The following is a 16,757-nucleotide window of genomic DNA, read 5'->3' as shown; positions in this document are numbered from 1 at the left end:
TCGCTAGTGACACCTGGAGAATATTTGTATGCACATTTCAAAACATACCCCCTTTTGTACACCAGAATGATCACGGGCACCCACTGTCTGCAACGCTTGTGTACCCGTAAAGGCTTGTGCCATATCACATCGTTGGGTGCCGATTCAATTATCAATGTGTCCTTTACATCCGTGTGTGTGTGATTCGTGCATCATCTCTCTTCGACGTTTCAACGGCAGCAACATTTGTTGCAGTAACAGCATTCAACTGTCGGTCTAGGCGGGTGTTATCTTTGAAGACGTGTCTACCCGATTTAAATTCAGTGTACCAGTTGTAAGTACTCGTTTTGGAAGGAGCGTTCTTCCCCCCAAATGTACACAATATGCAGTAGGTGTGAGAAACATAACAATCCTTTCAGAGATGTTTATACATTATTGTTGTAAACTCCCTTTTTTCAGCTCCATGACAGGCAAATAAACATGGACGGGTAGTGCTCTTTAAGAGCTGTTTTCTTTGCAGTGGAGACTTCGAGATAAGTGCAATTTTGTGTCATCGCCGATAAAAGATTGCAGTATGCATACGTCATTGTAAATATCTTGAGGCATTGCCAGGAGATTGGAGTTTAAGCACTTTCAGAACACCCTACGTATGCAAACAAAAACGTAATTTGATACTTGCTGGATAGAACTTACAGCACCGTCAGAATGTCTTTGGCCGGCATCAAACCGTCATAATAGGAATGCACATTATGTTAGTAGAGTACCAGAAACGTCGGTATGGAAAACCTCTACTCTCACTGTGTTTTCTGAGTCAAGCGTGGTTAAAATTGTCACTGCCACCGGCACAATCTAAACTAACAAACACCTCTAGCAGGTTCAGGTGAGCTGAACGAGAGTGTGTGTGCGCCTGCATATAACACTGTTCGTGTAATAATAATATACAAACATGAGAGTACCTTACCTCAATCGATCAAAATATATTGATGACACTCAATCTTGCTGTATGAATGCCGATCAATGACATTGAATTGCTCGAGAAGTCAACCTAAGCACAGTACACGTCAAAACTAGAACCGACCGAAATAGATTGTGTCGACATTTCCGGGAAACCAACCCTTATGACTAGACTGAACAACAACTCCTGTCACCTCGTGAAAGCTGTAAGTGTTCAATCAATCAATCAATGAGTCTTATATCGCGCATATTCCGTGGGTACAGTTGTTCTTGTTCAAACTGTCTGTGTGTCTGTGTCTGTGTCTGTGTGTGTGTGTGTGTCTGTGTCTGTGTCTGTGTGTGTGTGTCTCTCTCTCTCTCTCTCTCTCTCTCTCTCTCTCTCTCTCTCTCTCTCTCTCTCTCTCTCTCTCTCTCTCTCTCTCTCTCTCTCTCTCTCTCTCTCTCTCTTTCTCTCTCTCTGTTCGCGATCGAACATGAAATCGTGTGTATTGTGAAACACAAAGGGCATTGAACGGACACGTATAGCCTCGTTCAGAGCGCGACACGTCTGACATGGTGTAATGTCAGTTTGAACGGACACTCTTATTCATGCAACTTTGTGTAAATGCACTATCGGCATCGGTTTCGATATTTGAATGTTCGAATACCCTGCCTTCCCCAAATCCAGCCCAACTTGCAATGGGCATATTGCCTGAGCAATTAAACCATTCTGATTCGCTCTCTGTTCTCCTTCTCTATTCTTTTCTCTCTCCCTCTCTCACTCTCTCTCCCCCCCCCCCCCACATCTCTCACCCTCCCATTATATCTCCCTTCGCATTTTCTCCCTTTCCAACTCTCTTTCCCTCTCTCACCCTCTATTACTCCCTCCCACCTCTTTCTATCTCTTTTCCTCTGTGCATTTATCAACCTCTCTCTCTCTCAACCTCTCTTTCTCTCTCTCTCTCTCTCTCTCTCTCTCTCTCTCTCTCTCTCTCTCTCTCTCTCTCTCTCTCTCTCTCTCTCTCTCTCTCTCTCTCTCTCTCTCTCTCTCTCTCTCTCTCTCTCTCTCTCTCTTTCTCTCACTCTTTCTCGCGATTCAGAGTAAACTACTGGACCGATCTTTATGAAATTTTACATGAGAGTTCTTGGGAATAATATCCCCAGAGAAATTGATTGAAATTTTGGCCAAGCAATTGTCGACGCAGGCCGGACTTTGGTATTGCATTTCAGCTTGGAGGCCTAACAATTAATTAATGACTTTGGTCATAACAAATCTGAAAATTGTAGTTAACATTATTTTTTTTATAAAACGACCCAAAAAACATTTAATTGTCTTTTTCATCATTTTCTGATTCCAAAAACATATAAATATGTTATATTTAAATTAAAAACAAGCTCTGAAAATAACAAATATGAACATTATAATTAAATCTAAATTTCCGAAATCGATTTAAAAACAAATTAATCTTATTCCTTGTCGGCCCCTGATTAAAAACAAGCTCAGAAAGTTAAAAAGAATAGAGATACAGAAAAGCGCGCTATCCTGCTAAACGCAACCGCTACCACGCTATACTGACTGGCTTGTCAATTTCACTGCGTTTTACACGTGCGGGGGATTGACGAAGCTGTATTGTCTTGGTGACAAAGTGCAGTGCGTTCACTTTCATTCCGTGAGTTCGACAACTTGACTAAATGTAGTAATTTCGCATTACGCGACTTGTTGTTTTTAAACCACACGCTCTATTTATAACAACCTGCCATGCTTCACAAACGACGGAGTCTTTTCTAAACGAACGTTGTAGTGTTCACCAGGAGCATTGCCCATGTTATTCTAACTTGCAAATCCGATGAAGATGTACAATCTTCGTGGAGCGCCTGTGTCTAGACAATAGTTTGACAGGAGGAAGTCGATACAGCATAAGTTCAATCTCATGAAGAGTCGCACACGGAAAGCTCTTGAAAGGGTATCAGACAAGTCAACATGCTTAGGTTGTTAACGAGACATGCTTACATAAATCTAGGAAACTACACTAAACACTAAACCACTGACCCACTTACTTGGTGAAGAAGTAGTCTGAGTAGTCTCTGCAGAAGTTGTCTGATTGATCGGAGTCTATGCAGTCATGTTCATTTGTGAATTCTGTCATCCATAATGAAATCTTTAGAACTGGCTTTGTGCCAAGGAAATGACGACACGTTTACCTGCCGCAATGACGGTAACAGAAAAACAAACGCACCAGTGACACTCTCACCCAACAGTTGGCCTTTATGTTGAAACAATTCACACGCACACACTCACACAACCACACACACACACCACACACACACACACACACACACATAAACATAGCCTGTGAAATGTGTGCGTGTGTGTGTGTGTGTGTGTGTGTGTGTGTGTGTGTGTGTGTGTGTGTGTGAAATGCATCAAAGAAACGCGAACAATCTCCAAGAACACGGTCGGCAGGTCAAACTTACTGCAATCAGTGTTTGCTTGTCTGTCATAGTGGTATGTTTGTGATAATTTCTAGTTGTAGCAGTAGTTGTACAGGCAATATATATAGGTGTTGTTGTTGTTGTTATTGTTGTTGTTTTAGTAGGTGGTGATGGTGTTAGTTCTTGATTATACTCTCTACCCTGTATGTGCTTTATGGTCTATTTGTCAATGGTATCTTTGTGTGTGCGCGTGCGTGCGTGCGTGCGTGTGTGTGTGTGTGTGTGTGTGTGTGTGTGTGTGTGTGTGTGTGTGTGTGTGCGTGCGTGTGTGTGTACTTTTAACATTGTACGCTAAGTTTTTGCTTAGTGCTTGGGTTCTTGGTGTTATGTCTCAGTTAAATGTATGCTTTGTTTGCTTGTTGATTTGTGCTAGTTTATTCTATAATGAATTTGTAAAGCGCCTGGAGCCAATTGATGGGACTCGCGCTATAGAAAAGTTATTTATTATTATTATTATTATTATTATTTATGTTTATGTTTATGTTGTTGTTATTGGTCTGCTGGAAATGGGGTTAAACTGCATTTTGTTTTCCCAGTGTTCCCCCCAGAAAAGCCGAGGCAAGTTTCCTTCGTTCTGGTGGTGTCAGTGACAGTGGGTGTCATCGTCGTCATTACTGTCATTACAATCATCACGGTTTGTTGTCTGCGATCAAAGAACAACAGGGGTAAGAAAACAAGTACTTTTAGTTCAATGCTTTAACACATGAGCGATATGCATTATATACTAGTGTGGATACATAATAATACAAATTAACCATGACGTATGGTCTCAATGTGAGCATGGGACGTATGCAAGCATGTACTTGTGTGTGCGTCTGTGTTGTCATAGGTAAGAGGCATGTGATTGCGTTTTAGGGTGCGTAGTGCATGTTGATATGTGTATAATTATGTGAACATTCAACCAGTCACGTCGCAAGACACCATTGGAAGTTGAACAGTATAGTTTATTCAGGATGCAGAAAACTCCGGAAGAAAAAGCAAACCTGTAAAATAATACAGCGCAAATAGGTAAAGACAGCAAGTAACCATCACTATAGGTATACAAATGATTATTCTTGTTTGAAGAATATACACAGAAAGTGTTAAGCAATGAATACAATCACTTTGGCAAAACAATAGCATGTAGTCTTATCAGAGTACATTGAAATTGCAACTGCATAAACAATGCAATCAAGTACTACATAAAAACAAGGTTTAATAAAATATATAAGTTCAGAGGCATGTAACTCTATAATAAAGTAAACATGTTACAAACAAAGTGCACACCATAATAAACTTCAGACTGAAACACACATCAAGGCAATTGTGTGACACCAGCCTTCGTCAGCTACGCCCTCAGCCACATGACAGCATTGCAGGGAGTGCAAACGTACTGACACAGCTGAAAATATACATTGTAATGTCATAACAATCCCATGCATACTACACTGCTAAGAAAGCAAGCAATCCTTTACTATTCTCTCATTTACTCAATTCTTAAAGTTGAAGCAACACGAACAAACACGGGAAAATAACCCAAGTTCAAATCGAAGGAAACACTTCCAATACACTTCCCATAAAATAGTATCAATCATCAGAAATCTACAAGTTACACAAGAATAGCACACGAGATATGTGCATTCCACTCGAATGTAAGATAAACCGCACAAGAAAAAGTGACAAAGATGGAATAGAAAGATATGACTGTTCTGAATCGTATGATTCTAAAAATAGACACATCTCTATGGCGGGAACATTTCCTCTTCCAGAGAACAATAGAATTCTCAGTAAAACTCGAAAATTCACCACATATTTTGCCAAACAATACAATGATTCTAAATAAAACGTTTCTGTTTTGTTCAGACTAGGAATAATAGAAGAAAAAAAAAGTCTGTGAACTAAATTACTCTTTCCACTTTCTGTTGTCTGGGATCTACCTAGCATGCAGACCTTGCAGAAAACCAAGACAAATACATTATAAAGTCCTAAATACAAAGTCATAAAACAACAATTTCATACATACATACAAGAATTAATATAATAACACAAACATACCTAACGTTCTGTCAAAGCAGGCATACGACAAAAGTCATGATCATCACCACTAAAAACGTGCTCCTCTCTTGGAGTGGCAGAAATTGGGGGGAAAAGTTCCAGAATTGCAGGATAATCACTCTCTTCTCCTACATCCAGACAAAACTAGTTATTTGCACCCAACTACTTGTAGTGCCTATTAATACTCTAATTATTCATTACTAACATAAAAGAAAATTTAAAAAACCTAAACTTCAAATGTTAATAAAAAAATGCATTACTAATTAGAAATTGTGTATCCCTACACAAGACAGACGTTTTCAGTGGAAGGGGAAGACAAGCACACTGGTCACACCAGAGTTATCCTCAAACACAGAGATATAGACTAAGGAGTTAGTGCATGGGAGATAATCAGAATTTTGACTAAAACGAACTCTCTTTACAAAGTGACTGCACAAACTGAAATAAATGATTGTACATTTCAGGATTACAACAATGTTATGTACACAAGTAAATGTTACATATAGATGTGTTTTTGTCCGGTTGTGTAGTTGTGTGTGTGGGGGGAGGGGAGGTATGCATGTAATACTTTGTTAATGATATGGTTAAGGTTAAAATAAATATTATATATATTTTACAACGCTGTGAACAACTCTGGTCAGAGTCATATTAACATCTCAAAAATGATAATCATGCACCTGTAGTGTAACAATGTTTGAAGCTTTGAACAGTGCTTGTACATGTTTAAATTCCATTGTTTTCCTCGCAGGTGCCACTCAGGACACATCTCAGCAGCCACCAGTTTCATGTGGGGACACATACTACCTGCATCCAATCAATCCTGATGCAGTTCCGAAACCTGTGCACACAGAAAACAGTCATGCATGCCGACAACAATCACACACACGGTCTGACGAGGATGACGACGGGTACACCTTCCCTGATCTTCCCCGCAGTGCTGGAAGAAAGAGAGATGTGCCAAAGCCAGTGTATAGAAACACTAGAGTCTCAGGCGACACAGCTAAACCAAAAGGTCGCACATCAAAGCCCAGTGATGATGGTTATATTCTGCCAGATCCTGTTCATCCTGACAAAATCAAGAGGGGTGACGATCAATCCTTCCTTGACAACACTGACGCTACCAATACACGTTCTGTTGCTCGTCGTGCGCCACGTTCACACAAGTATGATGACGAGGGCTATGTGGCACCAAATCCTGCTGTTTCTAATCAACGTGGACAGGTCCCAAAAACCTCACTGTATCAAAACACTAATCCTGTCACGGGGCAAGCGAAGGCAAATTCAAAGAAATTTGATGATGATGGCTACGTTATGTCAGATCGTCTAACACGTTGTAAAGGCAAGGTTGATACGTACTTCTAACTCGTATTATCAGAACCTAGTAATCTGACTGCATATCATTGTGACGTGTATTTAATAGGCATTATAACGCTCGTTTGAGACCTTCTGGTCTTTTTTTTTAAACAATTGTATTCAAATAGCTACACATAACATTGTCATCATTTTCACGAGTTTTCATTCACAAACACCTGGTAAATAAATCTCATGTTCCCCATGCAATAACTCGAGGTGGTGAATGGGTTTGAGCTTTCAGGTGAAACGTGGATTGTCAAAGTAAAAGCCAATCAGGCTGATTGTTTGATGTGTGGAACCATCGTGGCTTTGGATTTGTGTAATCGCAAAATCCACAACGAAAAGTCATAAACACTTAAAAGAAAAGAAATATGCTCAACACTTACTGAATTCACAGGTATGATCGCAGCTCTGTACATTTTCAGACTGGAAGAAAAGCGTCAACAAGCTACGTTTGACGTCACATACAAGGTTGACGTGTTATCTCGAGCTACTGTGACGATGCTTTGTGGCCCGGAGTTGGATTCTAAAAATTCACAATCAAAATGATGACAAAAACAATGTTTGGTGGCTTGTCGTCAGACCAGCATTTTGTTGTTGGTCCTCGGGGAGCATATCGCCTTTTGTCTCATATTTATCAACCGCGGCCTTCGGCCTTGGTCGATAAAGATGAAACAAAAGACGATATGGTCCCCTTGGACCAACAAAAAAGCTGGTCTGTCAACAAGCCACCAAACATTCTATAATATCGCATCCAATAAATTGGGGTCCTCATTTGGCCTAAACGTTCCGCTGGACCCTAAAAGCAACAGTTAACTAACTATACAATGAATTAAATACAACTTATAGAGTACAACAAGCTAAGTTTATAAACGTGTTTTTGTGTTGTTGTTCCTCGAACACTCACACACAAAAATGCTTCTTATTATCTGTAACCTTCTGGTCTGTAAAATTTGTAAGGTCCCCCTTTATTTCAAAACCTGTATTCTCTGTGTTCCTTTTAGAATCGATCCAAGACAATGAGACTGCTACGATTTTGCACGGGAAATTATTTAAGCGGATTTATAGGAGCTCATTATTTCTGCACAATGACTACTAATAAATAGGAGAGATACACACCTTGTCAGATGTTAACGCATCCTAGTCGATAACACGTGGAATGAAGGAGTGTGTTTGAGTGCGCGCTACAAAGAAGCATGTAATCAGGAACACACATGTATGATTGTTATACTTGAAGTTGGTTTAATAACTCGTGTTATTATTTGAACACTTGCTGTTGTTGTTGTTGTTGTTGTTGGTGCTGTTGTTGTTGTTGTTGTTGTTGTTGTTCAAATCATACCAGATAGATGGATGCGATTTAGCTTAAGTAATCGTTACTTTGTAAATAGTTGCTGAAAATGTGAAAGGTCAAAGCATTTCTAGTATAACATTGTTAAACTTGTTTGGTATATTATGCAACGAGCTCCTAAATGAACATTATGACATGCATGATCTTAATCTGTGTAAGCATTGTGCACGGATGATTTGGTTACATTGTGATGTTTTGTATCGTAATAAGGCCATCATAAATTGTAAACTGTAAACTATACAGAGACACACAGTTTACCGTATGTTTGGTTGAGTAAACAATACCGTATAATCGAACCAAGAACTCTGTTAACTACTACTTACAAGCATTTAGAAGTATCCAGAGACTGCAGTGGTAAAAGTATGAACTGCATCGCAGCATCTTGTCAATATGGTATGTCCGTATTACGTGCGGAATGTTTACAAATAATTAAAAGAAAAATATGTTTTAACCTAGCATGGTTAATCTAAATATGGGGAAAATGCTTGTAGAATACGGTTTTGGCTTTCTGGACTGGGTGGTCGTTTGCTCTATACTGGGCGACTATAAAGTATGTTGCTGCATTTGAGCGTGTGCGTGCGCTCGTGTGTGCGTGTGCTCCGCACACGCGCGCACGTGTGTGTGTATTTGTGTGTGTGTGTGTGTGTGTGTGTGTGTGTATGTGTGTGTGTGTGTGTCTATGTCTGCGTGTGTGTGTATGTGTATGTGTGTGTTTGTGGTTAATACAAATAAATTGGTTTTTTTTCTCGAATATTATCTCAACTTCAAATCAATTTTAAATCATGCAGCAATACACATTTAAAATCACTCATAGACAGTCAGCTTGGAAGATTGACCCAAATAGTAAATGGCAAATCTAAAGTGTCTTGTTTGTGCAATGCCAACATGTTTCGATCTATCCTTTAAACGTTTCTTTCCAGTTGTAATCATAATTCCATTAACATACACAATTGTACATGCACAACATATTTTGAACATAATGTCTTAGATACAGAAAATCAGAGACACAAATGATACATTCGTAACTGTGATTGATTCACTATATAAGCTATTCTCTGCATGGACTGCTGCACACCACGTGTTGCGGCCTTTGATCGGGAAAAGCGAAATAAAAGGTTCAGCTCACAATAGTTTGATTGAATTGTTTTATTTCCTCAAGCATTTTGCTGGTGTTTGGAGTTAATAAAACTTCCTGCTTGGATGACACGCACAGGCTGCACGAGGTGAATGCTATAATAACTGTGAGACTGCTGATTTGCATGTAATGTTAGTTGCATGAATTATGTTAGTTTGACGGGTAGGAGTTGTGAGTGGCGGAGGGAGATGGAGAAGGGTTGTCGGTCAGAGGAAATAATTAAACATAAAAGGACATGCATATAATCCATGTTTGAAGTGTCTGTTTCTTTATAATTTAATTTGCTATTACCTAACTTCCATAGTCAATAAATATATTTGTCTGTCATGTTGCTTTGCTTTGTTTTGGGTTGTTGTTTGTTTGGTTGAATTGTTTGATTGGTTATATGGCATTGATTTTGTTTTGTTTGTAAAACAATTACATTTAGAACCAAATTCACTCTCTGTCTTTCTGCAGCTATACAATCCAACACTTTTTTTTACAGCAGCAACCACTACCCCCACCACCACCGCCACCACCACCACAATCAACACCACCACTGAAAACAATAACAACAACAACAACAACAACAACAGCAATTGTTTACACATGCATTAAAATAAAGTACTCTTATTCAAGAACTAAATTTAAAATTAAGTCAAGGCAAAACAAGGAAATGTTACAACCTGTTTTGAAAAACATATCAATATAGACATGTTTATTGTCATTGCAGCTTAGGTGTAGCATCACAAACTTGCAGCCTTGCCAAGCAAACTGTGTTTGGTGTTAGCTCCCACCCAACGGAACACAATGTGTCAAAACAGGAAGTTATCAATGAACAAAAGATCACCATACTAAGCTTTGAAATGTAAACGAAAACTCATGTCTGTATCATTCTAGTATTGAAGTAGGCGTGCCATGTTTAAGCCTCTACGCACGAGTCTTTCTCTTCTTCGTTTAAGCCCGTTCCCATTCGTCAAACAATCCCCTCCAATTCTATTGGAAGCATCGTTCCATTAATACATTCCTAACTTTTCGAGAGTGTCATTGTAGATACACCAGGACACTGAGCTTTGATAGCATCTTATATATGTCAGCAATAACATAACAATGTAATGATTTTTCAAACACAAATAAACATTGTGTGTGTGTGTGTGTGTGTGTGTGTGTGTGTGTGTGTGTGTGTGTGTGTGTGTGTGTGTGTGTGTGTTATTTGTACATACGCACACACACACACACACACACACACACACACTCGTGAGGAAGAAGGTCAACATGTCTGTATAAAAACGTTTATTAAGATACAATACAACAACAAAACATGGCTATTACAGCAATCAAATACAGAACAATCTGTTAGAGAAATAAAGCATCCCCTACTAAAGTGGAGGACCCGAAGTACTATAAAGAAACGTTGACAGATCACCAATACGAATGATTATCTCAATAAAGGAGGGGACGGGGGAAGGGTGTGTTTGTGTGTGTGTGTGTGTGTGTGTGTGTGTGTGTGTGTGTGTGTGTGTGTGTGTGAGTGTGTGTGCGTGCGTGCGTGCGTGACACACTAATTGCCTTTTCTAGTGTAAACCTGGTATCAAAAAGCATAAACCATGTAGTTTGTAAAGGGTACATAACGAGTATTTTTGTATGGCTTGTATTTCGGTCAAGACCTAGCGGATGAATATCAAAGGGACACTCAAGCATCCAGCGACGTGGATTTAATAACAGCTGTAGCATACATTTGTGATTGTGTGGATGGATGTGTTTTTGACATACTAAATCCCAGTGATATAATATTATATTATATAACAAATATATTGGTAGCCACCAAGTGAAACTTCTCTGTCATCATAAGGAAATTGACACCCTATCAAATCCTACTTGAACTACTTCGTTGCTGATCTTCATACGTCTAGCTCTGAATTCGACTTCAAACGACGTCAACTCTCGATATTAATTTTAATCAGGTTTTTATAATAGCAAATTAACACTGATCCCATGACCTGCTTCCTTGCCTCTGTTAACTGATTAGGGGAAAACAGTGTGTCAATTGCATACGTGTGCAAACTACATTCCAAGCGCGGTTCAGTTTAAGGTACTTTCAAGGTTTTATTTCGGCTTTAGGTCCATAGGGCGTTTACGCAAACAAAATACACAGTTAAATCACACATTCAAATACACGCACAATGATAAGGCACGCAGGCACAGCAAACATTGATCTTGAGTAAGCAACGGACGGAAACAAAACACACCAACAACATCATCACTAACTCGAAAACTGTCCTTCGTTATGCTTATTTTGCCACGTCAAGAAAAAGAAAATAACTGCAACTATCAATATTGAGGCAAAACACAAACGTGCAAACAAACAAACCAAAAGCATGAGGACAACCACAAAATACAACGAAATACTTAAATCATCTAACTAAAAAAACCTCATAATAACACTAACACACCTAGCCAACTTAACCAGCTCATGTTTAGATTTTACATTCATTCAAGAGTAATATTTTAGATCATTCGCATGATGCTGAAAATAATTTCCAATATACTTTTTTCGTTCCTGCACGATGGCAACATATTGACAATTAAACAAAAAATGAAATGTATCTCCTATCTCACCACACACAACTTACATACTCTTTTGTCCCTCGGGATATTCATAAAACGTTCTTGGTGAATAAGTAGCTTATGGGTACTTAACCTACATTTTAAAAATGTTTCTCTCATGGACCCAGACAAACACATCACATTGTTTTTCAAAACAAAACATATTCTTAAACAAACAATAATTATAAGGAACGCTATTCACTTTTCCATCGTTGCATATATTCATCTTGCAATCTTTGTTTTACAGGGCTCTTAAAACATTTACTGTAAACGGCTAAACGATCAACAAAATGTAATATGATAACCCTAACTGATTTAACAATGAGTAAACATAAGACAGCCATTGCAACGTTATATGTGAACTCTGAAATCAATTCACACCGCAGTGTTCAGTCCAAGGGAGGGCAATCTTCGCGTCAAAACTGTCGCATGCTAAGTTTGGAATACAACAGCTCGCTCGGAGGTTCAGGAAACGGCGAGGAAACCGAATGAGGATCAGTACAAAGCAATCTGCCTCTGTAACTGCTGTACAGTTTTGCATAAAGAAGGATAACGTTACTTAGCTAGTCAGTCGCCAAGTACAGACATCTCAGAAATCTAACAATATTAACGTCTCAAGATGGACAAACCATTACAATGTGCGGACGGTAATAAAACAACAGGGAAGAAGCCACTTCTTAAAAGATGTATCCCACATTTAACCCTAAAGGAGCCCCAGGGAGATTCTTTACTCAGAACTCTGCAAATAAGACACGTTTACACTGGTAAATTAGCAACTGTTCCCTAATGATCATTTACAAGTCTCTTTATTGAGTTTTGTTGTTGTAATGTTGGCAATCACTTAGCTATACTGCTAGTTGGCAAGAGTCATGCACATTGGGAAACTCGAATCTTGAATCTTGATGATTTTAAATGAGACATTAATAATTACACAAGTGAGTAATAATGTACTCCCTCGTGTAACTGTGCTTGCTGGAGTTCGCCTATCAGAAACAGTATGTTCTTTGAAAGATTAGAGACATTTTTTTCTCACTAGCTTTTTGCTTCAATCTCGTTTTACATACGCTCATACTGAAGTATTCTTTTTTTTGGACCTCAGTTGCATGCAGGATGCTTCAACCCATATCTAGTTTGCCTGACTTGTTTATTTCATTTATTTAATATTTTTAGGCGCGAAGCATCCTTCTTCCTTCGTCTTTTTTTTTCTTTATAACATAATCAACTATATATACTACAACACATAAACTTCTTTCTAATATTTAACTCTAATTCCAATAACATACCCAAATCTAACTTCTTTCCATGCTTACATTTTCCAATGGTCATTTTTGTTATCAAAATACAATAATGTACACAATGAATTAGATCATTTTTAACATTTTCATTCCAATAACCAAATAATATAATTATCTTTCTCGCTCAAAATTATATAATAATAAATTTGATTATAAACAAAATCTTTACATAATTTCCAAACATTCCTCACCTCTTGACAATGAGAAAAGAAGTGCTCAAGTGTACCCAGTTCATTACAAACTTCACAATTATTCGTTTGAAATAAACCAATCTTTTTTAGCAAAATATTGGTTGAGTAAATTCTGTGTAAAATGTTCCATTGAAGCAGACGTAGTCGTTCTTTTGTGCAATTAACAGCTACTGAAGTATTTACTTCAGACAAGGAATCGCCGTTCAATAGAGACAACGACAAGAACAACCAGAAGAAAAAGAAGAAGAAGAAGAAGAAGAAGAAGAAGAAGAAGAAGAAGAAGAAGAAGAAGAAGAAGAAGAAGAAGAAGAAGAAGAAGAAGAAGAAGAAGAACAACAACAACAACAACAACAACAACAACAACAGCAACAACAACAACATAGAAACAAGCACACTAAAAAGGCAGACAAGCACACACATACATCCAGTAGTCAAGTGCCAATTGGAATATGTCAGGGGATAGCTTGTACACTTCACCAAACTATCTAAGCACATCTAAAGAGTGACTTCATCCAGAATGTCTCCAAATGAGATCCATTGCAGTGTTCCACTAAACGGGAGGAATGCAGCTACAAACATTTTAGGTCTTGAAATCTCTCGACCATTACGTCTGTCAACCATGAAAAGCATGTATAATTATTTTAGATTAATCCATAATAACGCCTTCATCGGAAATTAGTCTTTTCTTGTGAAGAATGTGAGACAGCCGCTGCTTGTGCGTGACGCATTGAGGCCTCTGCTATGAGTGCAGCCCCGACATTCCGACGGCCGTTTGATGATACAAGAAGGAACTGAAACAGACACAGAAGGGTATCAAAACACATCAATAATGTGAAATCAAAAGACAACAATGGACTCTGAAAAAAAGAGGGAAAAAGCAGTGTGAGATAACTCGTGTCAGCATGGATGATGTCCCCAGACATCCCATACGTTCTGTGGATAGAGTGGAAGACAGCCGATACTACATTTCTGAGTAAGCTTACTTATGACAAGAAAGAGGTCACGACAGTATGACGGTAACCTATGGTCGAGGTCTTGTCGGTTTTAAAAATAAAAGAGTTACGGACACGTAAAGCCTACGACACTATCGCTTTGTTTTCCTGTTATGCCACCGCTCTAATTTAGACCACAAATCAGAGAGGTTTATTGTTCACTGTATTTAGGTTTAACAGCAGCGCTAAAATTGTGTCAGAAAGAGGCAACAACGACTTTCTGCGCCACGCGTGTACAACGCAAAGACCGGTGACAGAGGAGTAGCGGTCTTAGTGATACGCCGAACGTTGCGCATTCCGCACGCTTCATGACCACCATGAGCGTGATTATGCGTAAAGACGCTACGTATTCGTCAAGATATTGGCTGCTTGTGTTGTCAAATTCCTACATGACTACGTATTGTAAGCTTAATGAGATTTGGACAGAAGGCTTTACAGAGCTCCAAAGTAATGTGAACATTGGTTCTTAACTGCTACAAACACATAACGAAGAGTCGATGCCTTTTTATGTTGTTATTTGCGGGGATCGGGTGGGGAAAGATGTTAAAAGAGGGGGGGGGGTCTTCTTGGATGTGTGTGTGTGTGTGTGTGTGTGTGTGTGTGTACGTGTGTGTGTGTGTGCGTGTGTGTGTGTGTGTGTGTGTGTGTGTGTGTGTGTGTGTGTGTGTGTGTGTGTGTGTGTGTGTATGTGTGTGTGTGTGAGTGTGTGTGTTTTCTTCTCGTTTTCCTTTAGATTGTTTTTTCTATGAGAAGCAAAAAACCGAAATACGTTTGCTGCTTACTTCACGGGCATTCCTCGCGATGGGGAGGGGGATTAAACAAAAAAGAACACTTACCTTTTTTATACTCAGTGTGTACACACTATGCGTTGTCTGCTGACCGTTATAACTGACGTTGATAACTGGATCTGCATGTAATAAAGAAGACTATTCAAGAAACGTTAACCCTGTTTTAGTTACTCACCTTGTCCTTCAGTTCTGGCTTGACAAGCTTGTTGGTAGTACTGTACACGATCTCGCCGAAATGGGGAAGTTTCTTGTTGAGTTGCCCACCAACCACGACCATGACTCCAGGCTGATTCAGGCGGTTGATCAGAGTCGCCAGGGCTGAAAATATACATGTTGCATTGGACAGTTGATAATCTGTGTTGCATCAGACAGTTGATAATCTGTGTGGCATTAGACAGTTGATAATCTGTGTGGCATTAGACAGTTGATAAACTGTGTTGCATCAGCCAGTTGATAATCTGTGTTGCATTGGACAGTTGATACTCTGTGTGGCATTAGACAATTGATAATCTGTGTTGCATCAGACAGTTGATAATCTGTGTGGCATTAGACAGTTGATAATCTGTGTGGCATTAGACAGTTGATAATCTGTGTTGCATCAGACAGTTGATAGTCTGTGTTGCATTGGACAGTTGATAATCTGTGTTGCATTAGACAGTTGATAATCTGTGTGACATTAGACCGTTGATAATCTGTGTGGCATTAGACAGTTGATAATCTGTGTGGCATTAGACAGTTGATAATCTGTGTGGCATTAGACAGTTGATACTCTGTGTGGCATTGGTCGTAGAGAACAGTGTCCATACTGGCACGTTACTCATCTAAAGAAAAACATATATTATTCTAACCTTTCAAACAAAGCACAATATTGTGCTTTACAGTTGTGAATAGCCACATATAAGGAAGTGCATGCACCAAGGTAATGCCACATTTGCTGAGCACATTCTTCGGGTACTGCGATTGGTAATGTTGTGCGATGGATATGTGATATTACATTGTGTGAAGTAAACGCATTCCGAGAAAATGACGCATTTATAGCAAGTTAAAAGCAAGTTACCTGCAGATGTCAAGTAGATTGCACGGTCACAGACGAGTCGACAAACGTAGCGGATTGTCGTCATGTCTTCCTCTGTGTATTGCTTCACTTCTAGCTCTGTCAGTATGTCTTTGGTTTTCTGGTAAGGGCTTTCTGTGTCGCTTTCTGTGTCGCTTTCTGTATCGCTACAGATGAAAACAGACAGAATGTGATTTTTTCAATGCTGAAGCTAATGGAATAAAGGTGCTGATGCTGCTTTGAATGCTGCTGCTGCTAATACGATTTAAAGGCTTGTCTCATACATTCTGACTAAAGTGCCTGGCAATAATGTTTAACTGATTTTGATTTTATTTTTGCTATACTTAAAATTGCACTTGTATGACATTTGCAGCAATGCGTTTCCAAAACTCAAAGTGCAGGTAATCACTGACATTAACTGTTTTGACTACTTGTATAACTAACCGCGATGATGATAACGATTATATCGTTATCATAATAGGTCTTCACCCAGCCATGTAGAAAAAAGACTATAGATACATACTAAACCAACAAAACAAACACTCAGTGAACAAACCTTGCAATCATTGCAACTCG

The 16,757-nt window shown here is 39.0% G+C and overlaps 2 protein-coding genes across 2 annotated transcripts in view; one reads left to right on the top strand and one right to left on the bottom strand.

Annotated features, from left to right (window-relative positions):
- Positions 1-1,105: 1,105 nt before the first annotated feature.
- On the top strand, positions 1,106-7,107 carry LOC138956932 (uncharacterized; the record flags this gene model as incomplete). Its single annotated transcript, XM_070328138.1, has 3 exons — positions 1,106-1,139; positions 3,942-4,070; positions 6,188-7,107. Coding segments are annotated over 3 exons (777 nt in total), but the record flags the coding sequence as incomplete, so codon positions are not given.
- A 6,893-nt stretch (positions 7,108-14,000) lies between these two features.
- LOC138956931 (hexokinase-1-like) overlaps positions 14,001-16,757 on the bottom strand; it is a 5,299-nt gene continuing 2,542 nt past the window's right edge. Inside the window, exons 3-6 of the mRNA XM_070328137.1 lie at positions 16,738-16,757; positions 16,185-16,348; positions 15,303-15,445; positions 14,001-14,138 (exon numbers count right to left, since the gene is read on the bottom strand). The exon at positions 16,738-16,757 is cut by the window's right edge and continues 139 nt beyond it. Coding sequence (XP_070184238.1) covers positions 14,013-14,138; positions 15,303-15,445; positions 16,185-16,348; positions 16,738-16,757 — 453 coding nt within the window. The 3' untranslated portion in view covers positions 14,001-14,012. The remainder of the gene's footprint in view (positions 14,139-15,302; positions 15,446-16,184; positions 16,349-16,737) is intronic.

The sequence above is a fragment of the Littorina saxatilis genome, unplaced genomic scaffold (assembly GCF_037325665.1).
Source record: "Littorina saxatilis isolate snail1 unplaced genomic scaffold, US_GU_Lsax_2.0 scaffold_459, whole genome shotgun sequence".
In the NCBI taxonomy this organism is placed as follows: Eukaryota; Metazoa; Mollusca; class Gastropoda; order Littorinimorpha; family Littorinidae; genus Littorina; species Littorina saxatilis.
The sequence above is the reverse complement of the archived record's forward strand: the minus strand, read 5'-3'. Positions and strand labels throughout refer to the sequence as shown.